Source organism: Denticeps clupeoides, chromosome 12, assembly GCF_900700375.1.
Source record: "Denticeps clupeoides chromosome 12, fDenClu1.1, whole genome shotgun sequence".
In the NCBI taxonomy this organism is placed as follows: domain Eukaryota; kingdom Metazoa; phylum Chordata; class Actinopteri; order Clupeiformes; family Denticipitidae; genus Denticeps; species Denticeps clupeoides.
The window spans coordinates 3,638,565-3,662,088 of record NC_041718.1 but is presented as its reverse complement, the minus strand read 5'-3'; the positions used below and the strand labels follow the sequence as shown (position 1 = coordinate 3,662,088).

The 23,524-nt window shown below is 42.9% G+C and overlaps 1 protein-coding gene across 2 annotated transcripts; it reads right to left on the bottom strand.

The window, feature by feature from the left end:
- Positions 1-9,520: 9,520 nt before the first annotated feature.
- Positions 9,521-21,645, bottom strand: LOC114800282 (von Willebrand factor A domain-containing protein 1-like). Of its 2 annotated transcripts, XR_003751370.1 has the most exons (7): positions 21,532-21,645; positions 17,425-17,979; positions 16,117-16,392; positions 15,008-15,283; positions 12,959-13,216; positions 11,141-11,654; positions 9,521-9,785 (listed from the first exon to the last, which is right to left on the bottom strand). XR_003751370.1 is itself a non-coding variant. In XM_028997447.1 (6 exons), exons 1-6 carry the CDS (start codon positions 21,590-21,592, stop codon positions 11,641-11,643), a joined length of 1,440 nt encoding a protein of 479 aa, XP_028853280.1. In that variant the 5' UTR covers positions 21,593-21,645; the 3' UTR covers positions 11,088-11,640. The 2 variants fall into 2 exon arrangements, 1 of the variants encoding a protein (XP_028853280.1); XM_028997447.1 differs by lacking the exon at positions 9,521-9,785 and having other exon boundaries at positions 11,088-11,654.
- Between the last annotated feature and the right edge of the window lie 1,879 nt (positions 21,646-23,524).

Genomic DNA, 23,524 nt, shown 5'->3' with positions numbered 1-23,524 from the left:
TTGGAAGACAGCAGAGAGCAGAAACTGGGCAGAGTTCATGACCAACCACTGGGCCTGGAACCAATGTGCCAGAGATGACATCCCTAGGGCCATGATCCATAACCCTGATGAATCTACAACACAGGTTCTCAAAGACAGAGGCACAGACAACCTTGCTGGCAAATCTGTAAGTAGCACCATCTGTGAACTGGAAGAGATCCCATTGTGGTCACGTGGTCCTGACTGGTGTGAGCAAGAGTGCATCATCTCCCTTATTGAGTTTGACCTTTCTCCACCTTCACCCATTGACCTCAGTGGCAGCATTGACAAAGCCCTTCATCATGATGACATACTGGGGGTGGGCAGCATCTTCACACCTCCACCTGCTGCACAGAATGAAAGCTCAACCGCACCACAGAGAATAAATGTTACCAACACAAACACCCCTCCACACATTGCATACAGATGGGCTCTAGATGCAAGCAGTGTACCCCATTACTGCTTGGAGGACAGAGTGCAACACTCAAAGCCTCTGGTGCTTGATACCCACTCCAGTCTGCCTGGACCAAACTTGAAACCTCAGTTGGAGGAAGCCAACAGAAACCCAGAGACTGTCAAGGAAACAGTCATCAATGCTGATGATGACTGGAGCAGTTTGGTAAGTACTGATGACATCACCAACTTCTAGTTTTAAAATTAATCTTCAGAGGTTCACAGAATATTAAAAGTGAAGCAAGTTATATTGCCTGAACTGAAGTTGCTTGATTCATCACGAGGTTGTAATATCCCATAACCATCTGGGTGCTTCACCATTACCCATAGGACACTTTAATTTAAAAATATTTCAAAGTGTAATTTTGTGTACGTGTGTGTGCTTTATTTATACTGAAATGTTCCCAGTTCCCAAATAAAAGTAATTAAAATGATCCAGATCACGAGAAATAGATTATAGATGGTAACTGGTGGTGCTGTTATGTACAGAATAAATGAATATATAAATAATTTGTCTAATTTGTCAAATGTGTGTATGGCAGAAAAAATGTTGTATGATAATTTCTACACCTCTTTCGTGATTTATCATATTTCGGCATGAGAAAATAATACGCAAAAGTCCAGTAGTTGGCATTGAGTCAACTTCCAACCCCCCAAAAAAATAACTTAATGGGGCAAAGGTGGTCTAGCGGTTAAGGAAGCAGCCCTGTAATCAGAAGGTTGCCAGTTTGAATCCCAATCTGCCAAGGTACCACTGAGGTGCCACTAAGGAAAAGCACCGTCCCCACACACTGCTCCCCGGGCTGCCTACTGCTCACTAAGGTATTCCTAGCCACTGCAATTGAAGTGTGCCGCTCTGCGAAAATGATGGACATATGGATAAGGGCAATGGAGACGGCCACCTCCCCGCAAACCAAGACTGGAAAGTAAACTGTTTAGAAAATGCAACACAACACTCTGAGCAGACCAATGATGTAGATATTTACGTGCATGAAACAATTTGTACAGTAAATGCAAAAGGAACTAAATGGTTTGTAACTCTGAAATTCCCCAAAAAGCCACAGAAATGCCAGTCAGACACCGGAGCCACATGCAATGTGATGGGCCTTCATGACAAGAATAGGTTGGACCCGAATGCATGGCTCTTTCCCAGTAATACTAGACTGAAGCTGTACTCTGAGGAAGTGCTGGGCTCCATGGGCACTTTTGAGACAGAATACACTGTAAGAGGCCTAAGGTATAAGATCTCCTTTGAGATAATGAAGACAAGCCAGCTTCCTCTGCTGTCAGGTTCCAGCTGCCTCTAACCAAGAATCAGCTCAACTCACCGGTGGAATGCGTACCAGGAGATGTCCACTTTGACCTGGACCCCACCATTACTCCAGTCCAGTGTGCCCCATGCAATGTTCCTGTTGCCATGAAAGTGGCTGTCAAGGCTCAGCTGGACAAGCACGAGGCTGACGGGCACATAGCCCCGGTCACAGATTAGATAAGTAACATGGTGATAGTTAAAATTTCTGGAAAGATGAGGATATGCATTGATCCTAAATTCTTGAACATGCATTGATCCTAAATTCTGAAACACTCTCACTACATTGTGCCCACTCTGGAGGAAACGGTGGCTCAAGGTGCCACTCGGTGGTGCCATTCGGTGTGTCAGTAGCACCCGAGGTGTATCAGAGAAAGCAACACAAACGCCTTGCAGGAATGAATGGCATTGAGCCTATTGCCGATGACACCCCGGTAGTAGGCTGTGGAGATACAGACAAAGAGGCTGAGCGAGACCATGATGCCAAGCTCTTGGCACTGATGGAGCGCTGCAGTGAGGTCAAGTTATGGCTGGGCCTGAAGAAGCTGCAGTTTATAGTCAGTGAGGTCCAATTTCATTGTCATATCCTCTCTGCTGCTGGGCTGAAGCCCGACCCAGAGAAGGTGAGGGCCATCATGGACATGCCCAACCCAACAGATGCCAAAGGTGTCGGATTTGCAAACTATCTAGCCAAATTCATGCCACATCTGTCAAGTGTCTGTGAGCCATTTTGCAGTCTGCTGGACAAGGACACTCCCTGGCACCGGCCACCCAAACATGAGGCGGCGGTTCACGAGCTGATATTTGGTGACAAATATGCCCATCCTGAGGTATTATGATGTGACTAAGCCAATTACAGTCCAAAACGATGCCAGTCAGACTGGCCTCGGATGCTGCCTTATGCAGGAGGGCCAGCCAGTCGCATTTGCTTCAAGAGCTCTTACAACAGCAAAAAAAACGATGCACAGATTGAGAAGGAGTGTCTGGGCATCACCTTCGCCGAATGCACAGGTGGTTGAACGACGTTTGGGAGACATGCTATTTGCTCGCTGCAACAGGAGCAGGTATGTCAATCAGGCGGCCTACCTGAATGTGAGCGACAAGCGCCTGGAACAACTAAAGCAACACACTGACCAAGATGAATGTCTGCAATCACTGAAATCCAGTGCGAGAGACACTTTACTGGCCCAACGTGCAGGCAGGTACATGCAATGAATATGCTCACAAACAGAAAAAAGAGACCAAGCTTTCACACGACCTGCCCACCAGGCCATGGCAAATTCTGAGCATGGATCTGTTCAGCCACAGGCAGAAGGACTATTTACTCATAGAGGACCATTACTCAGACTTCTGGGAGAATGAGCTCCTCCCCGACCTAATGAGTGAGATGGTCATCAAGCGTTGCTCCACAGTTTGGTCCACAGTTTACCATGCAGTTCACACGTTGCGCTTCCGATTGGGGGTTCGAGCACATGACCTACTCTCCACGGCACCCTGAGGCCAAAGGCAAGGTGGAGTCAGCAGTTAAAAATGTAAAGATGCTTCTGTGCAAAGCTGCGCATGATGGTGGTTATCCCTGGAAAGCTATTCTGCACTGGAGGAACACCCCAACTGAGAACATGGATAGCAGCCCAGCACACGCCTCATGTCTCACCGGCTGAAAACAACTATCGTATTGGTGTGCAAAGTCGTACGATGCATTAATAGACATTATTGCAGACATATAATATTATTCAATATAACAGAGGTAGTGTGTGTGTGTCAGACCAGAGGGGAAGGTTTCTGAGTGTTCAGGTGTCTGATGGCCTGTGGAACGAAGCTATTGCAAAGAGTACTTTAGTACTGTTTTAGTACCATAAAAAAACCTTTGTAACATCTTGCTCTGTTAATAGCTCATGTTATTGACCACCTGCAGCTTGTAAATGCAGCTTATGTATGTACAATTTCTTTTTTCTTTAAAAAATGAGTAGGAGCAGATTATATATGGGTGCACTGTACAGTCTGGAGTTTATGGTAATTTTTTGTAGGATTTGTATGTAATAGGTCTGGTTTCTAATGGAGGGCAGGAAGTGAAAATGGAGAATATGTCTATGGAGGAAAGTGTTGCAGAGAGTCTGTATCGTACAGATTTAAACCCAGTGTCTAGATAACAATATAGGCAATTAATTAAAATATGTTGGACGTAACCTTTATCTCATGAAGATGAGAGTTTTTTTTGACAGAACAAAAAAAATTTGCTGATATGCAAAGCTGCTGATATAATAAACAAGTCCCCAGCCGCACCTCCTCTTTACATTTATGCCATTTATCAGACGCCCTTATCCAGAGCGACTTAAAATCTGTAGTTACAATCAGTCTTCTTTTCCAACGGCTCCGGTACTGGCAGCCATTACACTTTAAACCTGTCCTTCATTAAATATATCACTGATATTTTTCATATGCGTTAGAGGTGTGAACCTTCACTGGTCTCACAATTCGATTACAATTATCAATGCCTCAATATACGTACGCCTGTGTGGACAGGTATTTTGCTTACATCTCTGTTTTTTTCATTTTCGCTTCTGAGACTTTCAGTTAAGTTGGTTGTTGTTACAGTTTCACTGCTGGTGTTTCAGTTGCTAAAATGCGGTTTCAATTGCTAGAATACGGTTATACCTTTGGCACAATTCTCTTGTGTGGGCGGGGCATCGCCCCATTGGCCAGCAGGCATTTGAGTGACAGCTACGTTCTTCGGAACTCTATGTGAGATACGTGGGCTTCAAGAACACACAGAGCAGCATCAGCTATTATCCATCTCATATGGATCACATCATAATCCGTATCTAATCAATGTTTACAATTGGTTAATCATGCAGTTAATCATGTGCACAAATCTCATTCCATATACAGTAAAGGCCACATGTGGAGTTATGGCAGCAGCGCAGCATGCAACCACTGGTGCAACCCCCCCTTCAAGAGCCACCAGAGCCCCATCCCAGCCTGGACCACAGTGAACCCCAGATGCCCCAAGCAGGACAAAACCAAGACCCCCATCTGGTGTGTCATCTTGACTGTGTGAGCAGTTGTCACGTTGGGCTGGACATGGCGATGAAGGAGGACGCATACGCACAACTTCGCACGACAGGGGTTTAATACAGACTGCACGAGACAAGGGAACATGAACACGCACAATGACCCAACGGCGAACAGACACGAACAGGATAGTTTTATACAATTATATAAATATACACCAGGTGAACACGATCAGGGAACATTAAACGAGACTAACATGAAACTCTGGTTCGAACTCCGGATCCAGAGTAAACCCTGCCGGTCCGGATCATGACAGTACCCCCCCTCAAAGGCACAACCTCCGGAGCTGCCCCACAAAACGGTCCATGAAAGGGGGGGGTCCATAAGGACGAGTGGCGGCTGTCCTGCAGCACGGCTTGTCCGTGGGGGACCGGCATCCTGTCTACAGGCACCAGTCACTCCGGTCAGTCTCTGGTACGCCCCGCTGGAAAATCCGCTGGCCTCCTCGTCTCGGTTAACGCCGGGAGCACCTGAACTGCGCGACCGCTCTCCTCGACCCCACGGTAGGTTTCGTAGCCATCGACAAATTCGTCGATACTCCCCGCCTCCGGAATCGCCGGGGGGTACATGGACCGTGTGACAGATCCTCTCGACCCCACGGTAGCTTTCATAGGCCGCCGAGAGTCTGTCACGCTTGGGGAACCGATTAAACATGACCTGGATCATGGCGGGGAACTGCCGTTTACCGGAGGTGCATCGCTGGAATCCGGACGAGACGGTGGCGTCGGGGGACGTCCATACATGGAACCTTAGACATGGAACTGTGGAGCAGACGTCCTCCCGACCAACCATGGCTCCCTGGATCTCAGCGGGGCGTCGATCAGCTGCGTCCACATGGTCGGGTCCTTCTGTCACGATGGGCTGGACATGGCGATGAAGGAAAACGCATTCGCACGACTTCACAGGACAGGGGTTTAATACAGACTACACACGAGACAAGGGAACATGAACACGCAGTGACCTGACGGCGAACAGACACGAACAGGATAGTTTTATACAATTATATAAATAGACAACAGGTGAACACGATCAGGGAACATTACACAGCACGAACATGAAACTCCGGTCCGAACTCCGGATCCGGTGAAACTGTAGTTTATCGAATAGTTTGATATTCTTGAGAAAGAGCTTTTTAATGTTATTACCTCAGTGAGACTAGTTTGTGACTGCTGGAGAAAAGGTAACACATCACCCCTATAAAGGCCAACTGTATATTCCATATTCCTGCATTTAATGTCTTTAATTGCTAAAGTCTGTCAAATTGCTGCTGCTAGCAGATTAATAAAAATTGCAAACAGTGAGGGGGAGATTGGACGTCCCTGCCCGGTGCCCCTCTTGAGACTGAAGCTGGAAGATGTTTGGTCACATGTCCTGACACATGATGTTTGGGAACTATTTAATATTTATAACCAGTTAATGAAAGGGTGTCGAAAACCAAATTTATGTTAATGAGTGCCTCCCTTCGATCAAAACTGATCAATTTCATCTTTAGATAGGTTAATCTGTGGTGAGTATAAAGATTTGTAAAAGTTCCCGAAAGGGCTGTTATATACTTTTTCACAATAACACATAACACAAAATACAACGATACACTCACACCCCAAATATTTATAACACATGTATAGCATATGAAGTGAAGATGAGCTGAAGCTCTCCAATGTGTGGACGAGTGTGTTCCTCAATGTCAAATTACAAAGGCTTTGCAAATCTCATCATCTGCAGTGCATAACAGCAGTAAAAGATTGAGAGGAACTGGATATGTTCCTTTAACCTTCACATGCTACAATTTCTTCTGTATGTGCGAACTGGCCACCAGTTGAGCCTTTTGTAAGATCATATGGTGCCTCCACAAATCTGATGGCTGAGGACAATGTGGAGACTTGTTCAGCCCAACATTTCCTCCTACCTCCACACATCCAAGTGGGCTGACATCCTTGTTTCCTTCCTAACCTCATACCAGCTGACCTGGGCTGACCTGAGGACAGGCCACCCAGGAGCACTGCAGCTGGGAACACACCCCAGCTGAACCTCACCACGCCCAAGCAGCCCAATTCTTTCAGCTGACCAGTCACTGGCTTTGTCCATCATGGGCCCTACCAAATGCAGTTCAGATCGTAGTGGGACACGTGGTGCCCAGGACGCTCCAGGAACTCGTAGAAGCAGCTGAAAGGGTGGAAGCTGACTGCTCCTGGCCTGGCCTGCAAGACCCGTGAAACACATCATGCCTCTGTCACGTCCATGTGGGCATGACGCGGCGGGTGAACGGAGAGGAGGACGAAGAGTGACGAGGAATGACGAGGAATGAAGGACGCGTTCACCTGACATCACGAAACGGGGTTAACGGTGAATCACAGGACAGGGGAGACATCCAAGACGTAGACACTGGTGAACACGGAACATAACTTTAAAGACCTGACAGCGAACAGAAACGAACAGGGCAGCTTTATACAATTAACACAGGTGAAAACGATTAGGGAACATTACACAGGACAACAACCGGATCCCGGACCGGAGTAACCCCCATTTCGGACCGGATCGTGACAGCCTCAAAAAGAGGATTTCCACGTCCCCATGGAATGGACTCAGGAGCAGACCCCCGACATATGACTGTGTGTGATTGAAGACAGGCGGCAGTACCCTGAAGATAACAACAACAACATTTATTTCTTATATAGCCCAAAATCACATACAGTGTGTCTCAATGGGCTTTGACAGGCCCTACAGTTGACACCCCCCACACTTGACCCTTCTGCACACAAGGAAAAACTCCACACAAAAAAAACTCTAGGAGAGAGAAAAAAAAAGAAAGGAAGAAACCTTGGGAAGGAGTGATACAGAGAGGGACCCCCTTCCAGGGTAGAGTGAGCCTGCAAATGGTGTCAGTGCAGGGTTGGATATGATATAATGAGTCCTACAGTTGTAGGGTTGGAGAAGTCCAGGATGTATTCAGTGTCATGGTCTAGATTACGTGTCCGTAATGATGTTACTGGTCCATTTGAAGATCCCTGAAGCTGTAGTTGTAATGGTGGTGGTGGCTGTGGTGACCCTCTGGTTTGTTTCATGGTATGTCCTTGTTTAGCACTTGTCAGGAACCAGGATTTATTTGCTGGTCTGATCACTGGGGTCTGCCAGTAGTCTGGGTGCTTGATTCCGTGTCTCGGAGAAAAACAAACAGAAGCAGCGGCAGACGGTGGCACTGTACGACCGATACTGAAATATGTGGTAATAGTGGTATATTGGTGCTACAGTGGCCCGGTACCCTAACTAGGACAGCCTAACTAGGGTGAATTTAACTCTGTCTGTGTCTAACAGGGGGACTCTGTGATAAACTGGACTTTATAATTGACACTGCGTCAAAATCAAGTGAAATGAGGGTCTAGGACTTTAGCAAAAAGCCAGAGAAAACAGATAGGTTTTGAGATTGGATTTAAACACTGAGACTGTGTCTGAATCCCGGACACTGACAGGCAAGCTGTTCCACAACTGCGGAGCTCTATAGGAGAAGGATCTGCTCCCAGCTGTGACCTTCTGCACCTTTGGTACCAGTAGTGACCCCACACCCATTGATCGAAGGGGGCGTGGCGGTTAGTAAGGAACCAAAAGTTCACTCAGGTACTGTGGGGCGAGACCATGTAGAGCTTTATAGGTTAAAAGTAGGATTTTGTAGTCAATCCTAAATTTGATGGGTAACCAGTGCAGTGATTGTAAGACTGGGGTGATGTGGTCAAATTTCCTGGTTCTGGTTAGAACTCTGGCTGCAGCATTCTGTACTAGCTGGAGTTTACTCATGCACCTACTAGAGCATCCAGACAATAATGCATTGCAGTAATCTAACCTTGATGTAATAAATGCATGGACCAACTTTTCTGCATCATGCATTGAAATGATATTTCTTATTTTCGCAATATTTCTAAGGTGAAAGAATGCTATTCTAGTGACATTATCTACGTGCGAACTGAATGAGAGACCTGCATCAATGATGACACCTAGATCCTTCACTTCAATACTCGGTGAGATAGAAAGGCTATCCAGGGTTATTGTGTAGTCAGCCAGTTTATGCCTGGCTGCTTGAGGCCCGATTACGAGCGCTTCTGTCTTGTCAGGGTTTAGCAGGAGAAAGTTGGTGAGCATCCACTGTCTAATGTCCTTCAGACAATTCTCTATTTTGTTCAGCTGCTGCCTCTGATCTGGCATTGCTGACAGATACAGCTGTGTGTCGTCAGCGTAGCAATGAAAGCTAATACCGTGTTTGCGGATGACGTTGCCTAAAGGTAACATGTATAGAGAAAAAAGTAACGGACCTAGGACAGAACCTTGTGGAACACCAAACTCTACTTTACTATGTGAAGACGAAACACCATTGATGTCCACAAACTGATATCGGTTGGTCAAATATGATCTGAGGTCAAATATGATCTGATATTTGATGTGCTGATGTCATCAGACTCTGCAGCACAGACCTCTGACACCCAGCCCAAGGAAAGGGGCAGAGACAGGCATGTTGTTTGAAGGTTCTGGCATGGACAGGCCAGGCCAGTGTTGTGCTTGCTCCCTTCTACTGGGTGACGTCGATCCGGCCTTGGTGAGTCAAGGAGGCCCAAGAGTCAACCTCATGCCTCATCTATCCTTGTGGATTATCTTTGCATGATCATTGGACTAATTCCAGTATTTGATTTGGACTAATTCCATTATTTGATGGATGGAATAGGCTTCTGACATACACTTTTCGGAATGGGTAGAGAAGATGATTAACGTACACAGGGCCTGATATTAATAGATTATTGAATTGAACATAGAGGGTGTTCTCTGTGGTGTCCACTGGGGATGTACATCACAGCGTACGTCTTGGTGCTGGTCCCAAGCTTGGGTAAAGGGGGAGGGTTGTGTCAAGTAGGGCATCCGGCGTACTTTGGATGTCTTCAGTTGTCTGTTACTGCAATAACATTAATATATATTTAGATCAAATAACTGAATACATTTGTTTTGCAAAGTGCAAATAAACCAGCTGAGATGATCTAAAGACGTTTGGATCTGAATATGCATTACTCCACAGTGACTAGGAAAAAAAAAATCTTTAATTTTACACACAATGAAATAATAATGAACCATGTAAGCTCTTACACTCAAATGTAGCTTGATAGTAATTGTTGGTTTAAATTTCAATGTTTTCACACTTTTTATTAATGTTGAGAAAGGGAATCATCATGAAACATCTGAAGCTAGTGTGATCTAATGACCACTGGGTGGCACACTATGCAAGCAAGAACAAAAACACACACCACTATAATACACTACATGTCCAAAAATAGCAGGAGTCTCCCATTGGATAATTACTGCATGGATGATTATCTTTCAGATGGTAACAAGTTAACTGCTTCTCATTTCCTTAAAAACTAGACACAGATCCTGTGTTAGTAGAAAAGATGTTAATAATTATTCAAAAGATTTAATCAATTAATCATAGTTAATCAAAGATTTTCTTGGTTGAAGTGGTTGGGAAAAAATCTTGAATGATCATGATCAGCGAGCACTGATATTTTTGGTGAAATCAAAATCGTAAAAAATCTAAAGCTGGACTCACGGCTATGCATATCCACATACACAGTGTGAAGGGAACTCATGGGATTTGGACTAAACAGCTGTGTAGCTTTAAGAGTGAGGCTTATTCGAAAAAACATTTGCTAGGTAGCATAACCATGGGCCTTTGGAGCAATGGAAGAAGGTCATGTGGTCTGACGAGTCCAAATTGAGTCTGTGCCAGAGTGACGGGGACATTAGGGTAAGAAGAGAGACACATGATGTGATGCTGCCATCATGCCAAGTTCCTACTGTGCTATGATCTAGGGTTGCTGCAGTTGGTTCAGGTCGAGGTTCAGTGACATTCTGTCCCCAAAGATTGAGGTCAGCTGACTACCTGAATCTTTTTTTGAACAGAATCCGGAGTGGATCTGCCATGCTACTGTCACTGTCTTAGAATAAAAGGTGGAAAAGGTGTGGTTTCAATACTCCAGACTAAGAGTTAAATTCAGACTCATTTTAGTCTATTCAATTTTCAGTAGACTAAAAGTCTGAGCCTTTCAGTTTTATTTTAATCAGAATTATCCATAACTATTTCACTCTAGTTTTAGTCAATGAAAATCATATTTTAGTTTCTATATTTTTTGTAATACAATTCTATTTAACCCAGTCAATATAGTTCAAGTAACTAGTAGAAAAGACAAAAAACAATATTTTAGTCAAACCCATTTCAATTAAAACAAAGTTATCTTATTATTATATTATTGTTACCTTATAGACTCAATAATACTCGACATCCATTCCAGACATGGAATTTTGTCATTTTCTCCCAGACATCTGCTAAATCACTACAAGTATTTTGTTACAGTTATTGTCACATGACCAACGTTGTGTCTTGTCTCATCTTCGTTGATGAAATACAACACTAGCAGCCAGTGGAGGCCTATGGACACTGGGGTGATATGTCCCCTTTTTGACTGATTTGATAACAGACAGGCCACCACACTGTAGACCATCTGTAAGGGTTCCACTGTAGATGCAAGGAGACCAGAGTAAACTGTTACAGCCACTTCCCGTTCTTTGTTTCCATGGTGTTTTTCACAGAGGCTGACTAGTGTTGTCGGGCACGATGTTTTCTTTTCAGCTGCTCTCATTAACTCTCCATTTCAGACCATGGTGAATGACTGTAAAGCAGTGAGTGCTGTTTCGTGACTTTTTAATGTTTATGACATGCCGCACACCAAAACGATTTCACAGGATGTGCTTCACCACTACTGCCTCCAGGCTGCAGATGGAACAGGATAGAGAAAGAAAGGAAGTGAGAGAGAGAACATTACGATAACATAAACTATACAGATTTACAATACGTCAATGCCAGTGATGAAAACTAAGGAAAACCATGTTAAATAAGATTATTAAGAAAGTCAACAAAATTGTAACATTTACACCTTTAAGATGTTAAATAATCAGATCAGTCACAACATTAAAACCACATTGATTATTTCAATGACAAAGAAGTGGGATGGTAGAAAGCCAGACAACTAGTCCAAGGTAGGACCATTGATCATTAAAATGACCCCCAAGGTACACAGATACTCATGGAGAGTCAAGGCTATGGAAACAGATTTGTGCCAAATTACTGACAGGTTGAGTTTCGACACAAACCTCTTGTGGGCAGGGATTTCCATCATTGCGTGGCAAATATTTGAGTGACATCTCCAGAAGCGAGAATTTTGGGGATGAAGACAATAAGAAGTTTTCCTTGTCCATCCATTGCACGATTAAAAAAGTATTTAGCAAATTTGTTGACACTGATGTGATATGCTAGAATACGCTAGCAACATAATGCAACGTAATTTATGGATCAACCAGGCATCGCAAACCATAGATATAAACACTAGATGTCGCTTAAATGTCTATGGCAGTCTATAGGACTAAATGCATCAATGCATTTTGGGTATGGACTTTTGCCTCATGTTTTTTCTCCATCAGTAATATATATATATATATTTTTTTCCAGCGTTTTATTTCTGTGTAATTGTTGCAATCCAGATTTCACAGTTTAATATATAAAATGTCTGCATGGGGTGTATTTCAGTTCCATAGTGTCCTTTTTGTTATGTAAGATTGTATGTGCAGTTGATAGATTGCCCAGAAGTGTTACTGCTAAGCAGTTATACTCGACACGCATGTGACGTTACCAGAGTTCACACGATGAAGTTGAATGAGCTCGAGTTGAATGCTGGTAGAGTCAATCCGAAATCTGTGTAGTGCGAATGTGCATGTTAATACTGCTGCATAATGCACGTCAACTCCAACGCCCAACGGCAGAAAGAAAACAAAGGAGGACGAAGTTGTTTCTTGCAATGTTGTTGAATAATGTTGGACCAAATCTGATTCCATACAATGCTTGTCCATCGGGTCTGTTAAACCTGCATCACAGGTTTCTGCATTAAGTGCTGTGTAGCTGAAGAGCTGTAATTGCCTGCACGAGTCCTACAGAATATCGGCCACTAGTTTTTTAATGTTGTGACTGATCGGTTTCTGATTGCCATATTGCCATGGTGACACATATTGCGTGTGTCTGACCTGTGTGTGTGCAGCAGAGACCGTGGCCACGGGTTGCGTTGTACACAGGTGACACACAAACCCTGGTGGAGCCCGAAAGGTGAGAGAGGACCGTGGATTCAGAGCCCAGAGGCAGGTATTTGGAAGAAGAATAGGATTCCTTTTCGGGTTTCCAGTTAACCCAGTATCCCTGCAGACCCTCACCATTTCCCCTCCACTGGACTTTTACGGAGTCCCAGCGCACTGGGATCAACTGGAGGTCTTCCAAGGCAGGGAGAACTGAGGGGAATGAAAATAAAACACAACTGACAGTCAGATGTCAAATGTCAGATGTCAAATCTGCCCATATAATTGTTATTAATATCTATTAATATAACAGCTTAAACTATATAGTTTCAACTATACTCATTCATTTTTAGGCCATTAAGAATAGTGTGGGATGTGGCACATAGTATGGTCACATGCCTGACTGCGGAATTTGCATGTTGTCACAGGTTTCCTCTAGGTTCTCCGGTTCTTTTCTGCCCTCCCAAGTCATGCAAGTGAACTGGCAACACTACATTGTCCATAGTTATGGGTTTGTGAGTGAGTGGTGTGTGAATGACGGCCGGTGCAACCATGACTGTCCCAGGATGTCCCGGGAAGGAAGAAGCGGTGTCAGGAATCAGCAGCAGCAGTGACCAAAGTCACATGGTCACGGTAAAATACAAAATGACTGGGGACAGGACAGAAAAATGATACTAAACATATACTTAGTGTACACACTCAGGAAACTAGGGACACGCAAAGTGAACATGGCACTCCTGCCCATACCAGGGAACCGGAGTGTCCCAAAAAGTCAGGATCGTGATGAAGTATAATGAAAAGTGAGTGAGGGAGAAGGACGTACTAAACTGAAAGCTTTATGGCGGCTGGTACTCGAGGATGTAATCCTGATGTAATGCATACAGTGTTTTCTGCATAGGATCCAGTCCAAGAAAGCTAACACAGTCCGGGTAAGCCCAGTGGGAATGTCATGGTTGACATTCAAACTCATTATGTATTGAGGCCGGGGTTACTTCTGTAGCGGGGCTGTGAAACTCTGCCTTACTTCTCACTGACTTCAAATTCAACTGCTAAACGCTACTGTGATTTCACGTGTGTACTGTACGCAGTATTTACTTTGTTAAAGTTAATACTTACTGAGGATACCTTTCCGCCTCACCTGTGGCTTTGACTCAGATGGAAAGATTTTCCTTGGCAGTAAAAGGGCTCACAAAATTAACCTCCAGGCAGCAGTAAATGCTGAATTTGGATCTGTTGTGCCTATTGCATGACTTAATCATTTCAGCGAGGAGACAAATTCCTAAGAAGAGAAGAACTGTCGAAACAAACCACTCCCTGACATTCCTGTGACGAATTAGGTAAACATGGATCATTCTTCTACAGGATCATGGATTGGATCTACTATAAACAAGCAGCTCATTCAGGTATTTTAAGAAAATATTGTGGACACAAAAAGTAAGCCACATTTGAACATAGTCCAGAATCATTTGAAATGGACCATTTCAAAGTGGGAAAGTGACAATCTTGTTGATATTCATGTGATTTTCTCTGGACTATTCAGGCTATTGGCCTGAAATGCCTGCCTGCAGATCCAGACTTTCACCTATAGAGAACATTTGACACATCATTAAACAAAAAATATATCAACGACGACAACATCTCTTCTTATAAATGTGTTCGAATTTGATATGTTATATGTGGTCTGTTTTGAATTAAATATTGGTTTATGTAATTTGAAAGTCTTGAAGTGTAGATTTTATTCACATTTAAGGAACATCCCAAATTGTATGGGTATGTATATGGTTTTTCACCAGAGTGAAGACCCTTCTGTTGTACTGTTTTGCCCATTCTCACAGTCTTATGATAAGACAACATGTTATCAATTGTTGATAGTCAGTGGATATCACTGCTGGGACTGGATTGATGACGGATTTGCAGTTGAAACAGAATTCTGGCGGAACTATGGAATACAGAACATGGTTGGAAGACATTGCATTAGAAACACAAAAAATGACTCTTACTCACTGTTCTGAGGACAGGCTTTAACAGATATTGCCTTCTTCTGACCAGAAGAGTGCAGCGCACTGACTGTCACCAAGTACTGTGTGTTCACTTGAAGGTGTCTCAACACTGTGGAATCCCAGTTCCCATTTAGAGTGACAGTCTGGACCTGACCCATGGGAATGGCACTGTATTCCACGGTATACTGCTGTACCTGGCCAGGCTGCTGTGGACCCCAGCTCACACGAACACTGTCTGTCCCCGACTCAGACACTGTGACAACAGCTGGACTCAGAACCTCTAATAGGAGAGGACAAGTGGGTGAGGACAAAAAAATCTAAAAATCTATAAAAATCTATATAATAGTTCCTGCTATTTGGCTTACAGCAATCATACCAAGATTTTGGGGGAACTGTCAAAATATGTAATGGTTTCCTACCCAGGAACTTAATTAGTTCTTCAGAAAAATATATAATTAGTACTAAGTAAGTCCTATAGCTGAAAAAAATGGTATTGAGAAAAAATGGCTGATTAACCCTGGATAAGGAAACGGACCCGAAATCAGAAGGCTGCTGGTTTAAATACAAGGTGCCACTGAAGTACCACTGAGTAAAGCACCGTCCCCACACACTGCTGCCCAGGCGCCTGTCATGGCTGCCCACTGCTCACCAAGAGTGATGGATAAATTACATATCATATCCGCAGTCAAGCATACAACCATACCATACAACCTTATTGGTCAAGGCCTGGGTTAACATAACAGTGATGTGATTGTCATTGTGAAACACTGCAGCACAGCACACGGTGACACAACAAAATGTGTCCTCTGCTTCTAACCATCACCTTTAGTGAGCAGTGGGCAGCCGTGACAGGTGCCTGGGGAGAAGTGTGTGGGGACGGTGCTGTGCTCAGTGGCACCTTTGCAGATTGGGATTCGAACCTACAACCTTCTGATTACGGGGCCTTAACTGCTAGGCCACCACTAGCAGTCAGCATGACGAAACCCTGTATAGTTTCACGGCAAAAAAAAACGTTTAAAGTCAACAAATTGATTCTTAACCTTGTTCAGTTGATTTGTGCCCTGTGAATTCTGTCCGCTCACCCTACGTCATTCACCCTCCCGAGAGGCTCACCAGATAGTGTAGTGAAACTGACTATGAGAGGCTTCAGGGGCTCCAGGTTGCTCTCAGGTGTGAGCGTGACATGGTAGTGGGTTTGGGGCTGTAGTGTTGTTAGCTTCACCCAGCTAGAGTCTCCTTGCAAGGTCTGTCTGAAGATCTGGTTGCTCCCTGTGGGACCGTAGCGCAGGTCATAAATTATTGTCCCACTGCTCAGCACTGGCCGCCATTGTAGCTCTGCGCTGTTGGAAGTCACCTCTCGAACCTGCAGCCTCTCTGCTCGGATCAGATCTTCAACAAGAAAGAAATAAGGAACATTCTGAGAAGTTTAAATGGCTTTTTTCATATCACATTTTAAAACTGCTTCATCAGATATCATAAAACGTTGTTCGGGAGGCATTATTGTATTACAGTATCTTACATTTACATCTTGCATTTAGACAGTGAAAATGTGCTCCATGCATTTGATTCAGTTGGCCTTCTGCTTACTGTACTGTAATAGTATTTTATTTTGCCAAATAAAAAAAGCATATTCAGGCATTAGTATTAAGATAAGATAATAAGTTTTTTTTTTTTTTTTAATCCCAGAGGAAATTCTTTTTTCATAAACATGCTGTTATTCCAGATGAAAAAACTCTAACAAAAACTCTAACTAATAATTTATATTATAATTATATGACAAATTCTATTCAAATTAACAAATACCTATAACTACAGCAGATATAACAACTGATTAACAGATGAATGCTTATCAGTACCTAATCTGTAGTGTTTGCCTCAATCTGGAATGCATCATTTGGTGAATTCGATGTCTGTGTGTCTGTGCTTGGGAGGATGTCTGCACATTTGTAGACTGGATAGGCCAGTCAGTGTTGATCAGGCAGATGCACTGAATACAACTAAGCCACCGGAACAGAAAGCACAATTTATTATCTTACATTTTAATGTGGTGACAGTCGCCAGGGAAATTTTTAAATCAGTGCATGAAGGCATAAATCCTAAATTTACTGACTTCATCTGGTTCATGATTGCAAAACTGCATGCTTGCCTAACACAGCAGTAGCAACGGTTGCTATGTCTTTTCTCTGTGCGAGTGCGAGCTCTTCTGTAGAGTTTTTATAGGGCGCTGAACAGAAGTGCAGAGAAACAGGAAATTAATTCTCTCCATAACTCCAAATATTTTTTTTCATTAAATGATCTCAGCATGCCAGCCAGTCTTTTCTCTTCACCCTACTGTTCTTTTCTTTGTACAAAAATAATTATGTTTTAGTCATGGCTCCATTTGTCTCTCTGACTCTTAACAATTCTCAGTTTGGCCCTCACCAATGATGGCAGCCCTCAAGTCCTCGGTGATGATGTCTATGTCATCCACATCCACAAAGTGCAGATGGGCCTCGATAGGTGGGCTCACTGCCCTCCGCAGGACAAGATAGTTACTGGGCCGTGTAGAGACGGCGAGCACAAAGATGCCTGCGTGACGCAGTTCTTCCATTGGTCCTTCTACCTCTCCTGGTTCCAGGGCGTCCGTCAGCCACAGCAGCACCCTGGGCCGTTGCGCCACGCCGTATTCCCCAGGAGGCATTCCCAGCAGGCTCTGGGCCAGGGCCAGGGCCCTTTCTGTGTTGGTGTCGCCTTGGAGTTGCTGGATATTATGCAGTGCTCTTTGAAGGCTTGTTTGGGAGGTGTGGTCATCCAGCCCAAATTCAAGCTTTGGTTCAGTTCCCACCTGCACCAGCCCCACTCGCACCTGGCCCCGTCCTAACTGGAATGGTCGGAGCAATTGAGACAAGAAGTCCAGCATGCGGGAGAACTCATAGGCCAAGACGCTGCCAGAGGAGTCCAACAGAAGGAGAATGTCCCCCTCACAGCAGTCCAGCCCTGCAACAGATGGGAAGGAGGCACGGAACAACATAAAAAAAAAACTACCTGTGCATCATATATCAAGTGGTGAAATTACAGGGAGCACTTTCACTCCGCAATCCCCTCTATGAGAATGTCATGAAAGGCTCAGACCAGACAGGGGCTACGATCAAAAGAGAAGGGAACCCCAGAAAGCAGGATTTCACCCACCGTCAACATGATCTAACACTGGTGTCTATTACTGCTGCTGAACATTATTCTGTTTTACAACAAGCATCTCAATTTATTGTGTTATGGGTGAAAATTGAGAGGTTGCCATTAAAATCCACTTTCCACTGATGGAGGTGGGCAGAGTTAATTGCTGGGGCTGTAAAGCTGGTAAACTGCATATGACCCTGAATAATGAGAACGTTTTCAGTCCATGTCTTCTGTCCTTGTTACATTTTACAAAGCAGCATACTAAATAAGCAGTATTTTTTAAATTAGTAAACACATATATTTCATGCACTCAAATATGACTTGTTACATAATATGTAACATTCATATCAATATATATTGCTCAGTACTGCAAAGGAATAATGAGCATATAATGATACAGCAATATTAAATTAAAATATTAAATTAAAACACTATTGTATGTGTATTCTTAAAAGTATTCTGAAAGCATGGCATTTTATGTATTGTAGCAGAATACATTACTGAATATATTTGTGGCAATTTACTCAGTATTCTGTCATTACCTCAGCCAAAGGGGATACATGTGACATTGTCCTGGTCCCAGGCCTGAGTATCCGGTATCAGGAAAAGTATACGATGTAAAACTTTTGCCAAATCAATTATGCAGATAAGTCAGTATTCAGCCGGCACTACTTTTCAGAACCAAATCCTGATTGATGTAATGAGCCTGAGTCTTTAATGTCATGCTCAAGTTGAAGGTTTGGTATCCTGGATCAAGGCCAAGTGTACAGGGAGGTGATTGTCCCCTCCCAGGTACACGTACAGCAGGGTGTCAGTATTAGAATGGCTTCATAGCCGTGCTCAGAATGTCAGTCTGATCCTTACCAGTGCATCTACTTTTAAAACAAACAGATTCTTGGGTGTTTTGTTAAGATGCAGCGGTATAAATGGATATAATTCCACCCAAAATGACACCCTTGTTCATATAGCTCTGCACATAATTGCATTTTAATGAGTTATCACACTAACTGCATAAAGACACAAAAAAGCAGCGGGTATTTTCATAATTTCACTGAGCTAAACAAAATGTGGACAGGTTCACTGATAACTGGTAAAGTGCATATTCTTGGACTTAATAATAACCCACTAAAAAAAGAACATTGCAGAACAGTGGCTAATTAGCCAGCACTTTCCTTCCCACTTTCTGATCATGTAAAAGGAGTAAAACTATGAGGGGCTGTTTAGGAAATATTTCAGACTTTTGAAATATTTCAAACACACACACATTCACATATGAAACTGATAAGCATGAATTTATACTATTGAAAACTCACACACACATATATGAAACGGTCACACAGATCCACGTGAAATAGACTCTTATGTAATGAACTAAAATTAAACTTAAACGGTATTTTAAACACCCATTTAGCATTAGTAAAGCTTTTCACATGTTCATGTGTGTGAAAACTTTTCACACACGAACATGTGAAAAGCGTCACTAATGCTATATTGGCATTTAACACACCATTTAAGTTTAATGCTGAAGCCATTTGTTTGTTACATAATGGTCTATTTCATCTGTTTCTGTCTGAGTGTTTCATGTAAACATATATATACATATATATATATATATACACACACACACACACACACACAAATATACATATATATATATATATATATATATATATATATATATATATATATATATACATATGTGTGTGTGTGTGTGTGTGTGTGTGTCTGTGTCCATTTCACATGTATCTGTGTGAGTGTTTCATATGTGTGTGTGCGAGTTTTCAGTAGTATAAATGCATGCTTATCAGTTTCATATGTGAATGTGTGTGTTTCACATGTGTTTGTGTAACAAAAGTCTGAAATATTTCCTAAACGGCCCCTCATGTAAAACTACACACAGTACACCACAGTACACACAAATGCTCTATACCAGCAAACAAGCTGCTTATGTTCCTTTCTACTTCCTTTCTTTCTCTTACTCTGTAGTGTCTTTGCTATTGTCATTACCCCACCCGCCTCTCACTCTATCTCTGTCTCACACACATACACATACACAGACACACACACAAGCACACATACACACACTCTCGATTCCCATTTAAAGAACAGCCTGAGGTGGTTTCTGGATGTATTGAAAATGAGTAAGAGGTAGACAGAGGAAAGTGGGAAGGAGGGAGAGTGCAACATCAGTCAGTGCCCCTAAACAGACATAAAATGAATAAAATAAAAGGCACGAATGCAATAATAACACGTGACAAAGCATGAAAGGGGAGGGTGGATCGTTGGCAGCACTGCAATCGCAGGAAAGGTGTGATTCCGTCCCTTCAAGGCATTCCACAGTTGGAAAGTTTGGAAAGTTTTACATTGGCTTTTCTCTTATTACGAAAACTAAATTAAAGCCTTGATCACCTCCACCACTTTGTTAAAAAAAAAAAACGTGTACCATCATGTACCATGTGCAGATCCACTCTGTCATCTTATCTGGCTTCAGTAAGAAAAAAAGAACAAAGATTATATTAGCTGACAAATACCTCCAGCCACAAAATTCCAGAAGGAGAACAAAACGGATAAGCAAATAAATCTTTTAGATGAAAACATTTAATTTCAAGCCTGTCCAAAAACACAAAAATTATATATTTATCTGTAAATAAAGGAAGATACACACGATAACTTCTTAACGCAGCCACTGGGGACGCATGTGACCGTGTATTTCTAGGTGTCAGTCCGGAGTCCAGGTAAATGGAGGTTGGGTCAGGAAGGGCATCCGGCGCAAAACTTCTTCTAAATCGATTATGCGCACAACCAGACCGGCTGGTCCACTGTGGTGACCCCTGACGCGAGCAGCCAAAGGACGAGGATGACGACACACTATTTTTTTTAGGCATGCAAGACCATGCAAAGCTGAATCCATTTTTTATGAAAGGAAGGTCTAAATAAGGTGACTTTGGTGGCGTAGACCAATTAGGCCACATCCAATACAGAAAGACTCCATTTGAGCACCCCCATTACTATAACTAGTCCTTACACACACACACACACACACACACACACCGTAAGGTCTTTTAATCATTAAAAATTACTACTGAAAATATTAGCATTTATCAGTAAATCATTATATGTATGGGATATACTTCATTAATATCTACTAGATATATGGAGCCGTTGAGAGTACTTTTAACATTAACTGTTATTTTTACTCATGGTTTAGTTCGTTATGTATGAATCAGTACATTTACTGAATGTAGACAGTGAGACGCAAAACAGCAAAATTCTTATTTCCAACCCACAAGATTCTTCTGCAAATTCCAAAACTAGTTATTAATGCTTCCCTGCAGGTTTAGGGTCATATCTTCCCCGGACAAGGTGACTCACCTGCACCGCAAGTGCCGAGCAGCAGGCAGGTGAAGGTCAAGGTGACGCCGGTCCCCCGCATCCTAACACGCCGCCCGCCACGCTGTGGAACGCCGCTCCCCTCCCAGACCTGATTCTCCCTCTGCCTGCCTGCCTGCCTGCCTGCCTCCACCCACCCCAGGCAAGCAGGCAATTCATGCGTCACCACGTCTGGGGCTGGGCCTGTTTTATTTTTCACCCCTACGACAAATCAACCAAGTCAGCACAGTGATAGCGTTGGGACTGAATGTAGAATGATTGCTAAATGTTATAAAAATGCTGGAACTTGTTCAGGTTTGGGTGTATTTCTCTGAAAATATCTGATCCTTTAAAATACAGGCATTGTACATGGTTACATTTCTTGGTGAAATCATGTTAAAACCGATACATGTGTGTATTTTTATAATCATCGATTTATAGTCATTGATTTCTAATTATCAGGTTTATTGATTGCAAAATGTTATACAGGACAGCATAAGCAGCCAGAGGCAGCAGTGTCAGCTTATGTCACATTAGGGACTTAATAGTCACTGAAAGTGTGTGTGTGTGTATATATATTTGTATTTTTTTTGTACATATCCCTGCTGGTCATAACTTCCGAATACACTCAGCTTTTGAAGGTGTGTGTGAGTGTGTGTGTGTGTGTGTGTGTGTGTGTGTGTGTGTGTGTCTCTGTGTGCACCTGTGAGTACTTGGATTCGAAATATATTACATTATATGATATTTTCTGTTTTGTTCAGAAGACTCACATGACTTTTCCTAATATAAGAAAATGGGAATTATGAACGGAAATGGACACTTAAACCTCTTTGCAGCTTTCATCTATGTTGTCTTTGATGTGGTGGGCCTTTCAAAGTGCACATGAGAGTGGTGAACTCAGAAAAACCATATTTCATTCAGACATGCATGTCAGACGCCGGCTACCTACAGTCAATAACAAATACAGTCACCTTAAACCTGTATAAGATTAGTATAAATCCGTATCCTTTAGTCTGCTAGCTGCTGACCCAGATTAACCTGGTTAGTGCGGCATGTGAACGAGGGATCCAGTTTATGAAATTTAGCCATCTGACTGTATGACCAGTACTCCCCACAGCAAAATGGAATTTTAATAGTGACATTTTTCCACGCTTTGTGGCGATAATGGGACTGGAGGTATGGAGAGGTGGACATGATGGCATGACTGGGTTCAGGCTGGGTTCAGCTCAGGTGGCTGCCTGCACATATTGGGCAATGATTTTCACAAGTGTTCTTGTGTGTCTTTCCACCAAATGCAAAAGTGTAAACTGGTGTAATCTTTCTTTTGAAAAGTGAATAAGGCACAAAGCCAAATTTCACTGAATTTAACCTAATAAGGTAGAAATGATGTGTCAAGGGGTGTGGTTCACTTGTTCATCAGAATTCCTGAATGAAGTCGAGACAACGTGAGACAAAGGGAACAGTTTGATACTGTTTTACACCCAGGTGTGCAGCGTATTTAAAGGAGGGAGTTTTCACTCTAACTATTACTTTTGCTAATTTATAATATACCTTATGGGATTTAAACACTGCGAATCGTTTGTCTTATCTGATATGTAAGAGTGCACTAGTCCATTAATGCTAACAAGGTACTGTATTATAGTATTGCTATTGTTTCCATGAGCACTTTTGTCTATGCATGCTTTGAAAAGATGCATTTAGATGTAAGTATGTCTGAGCCCTGTGGCCTCACCCCTTAACAATCTTTATTGGGGCACTTCCTCAAAGTATGCCTGAATACACCTTTAAGAACTTCCCTGTGGGGTTTTTGTCTTCAAAGTGCCAGTTGAGGTATGCATTCAAGCAAATTGCTTATATAAATATCAATACATACTTTGCACTTATGTGGAAGGATTCGCAGTATGGAACATTCCAGAAAACTGCTGTATACTCCCTAGTACATTATCCACTGCATAGAGGTGGGCAAAAGTTTTCTGAAAGATCATTATCTAAAGGG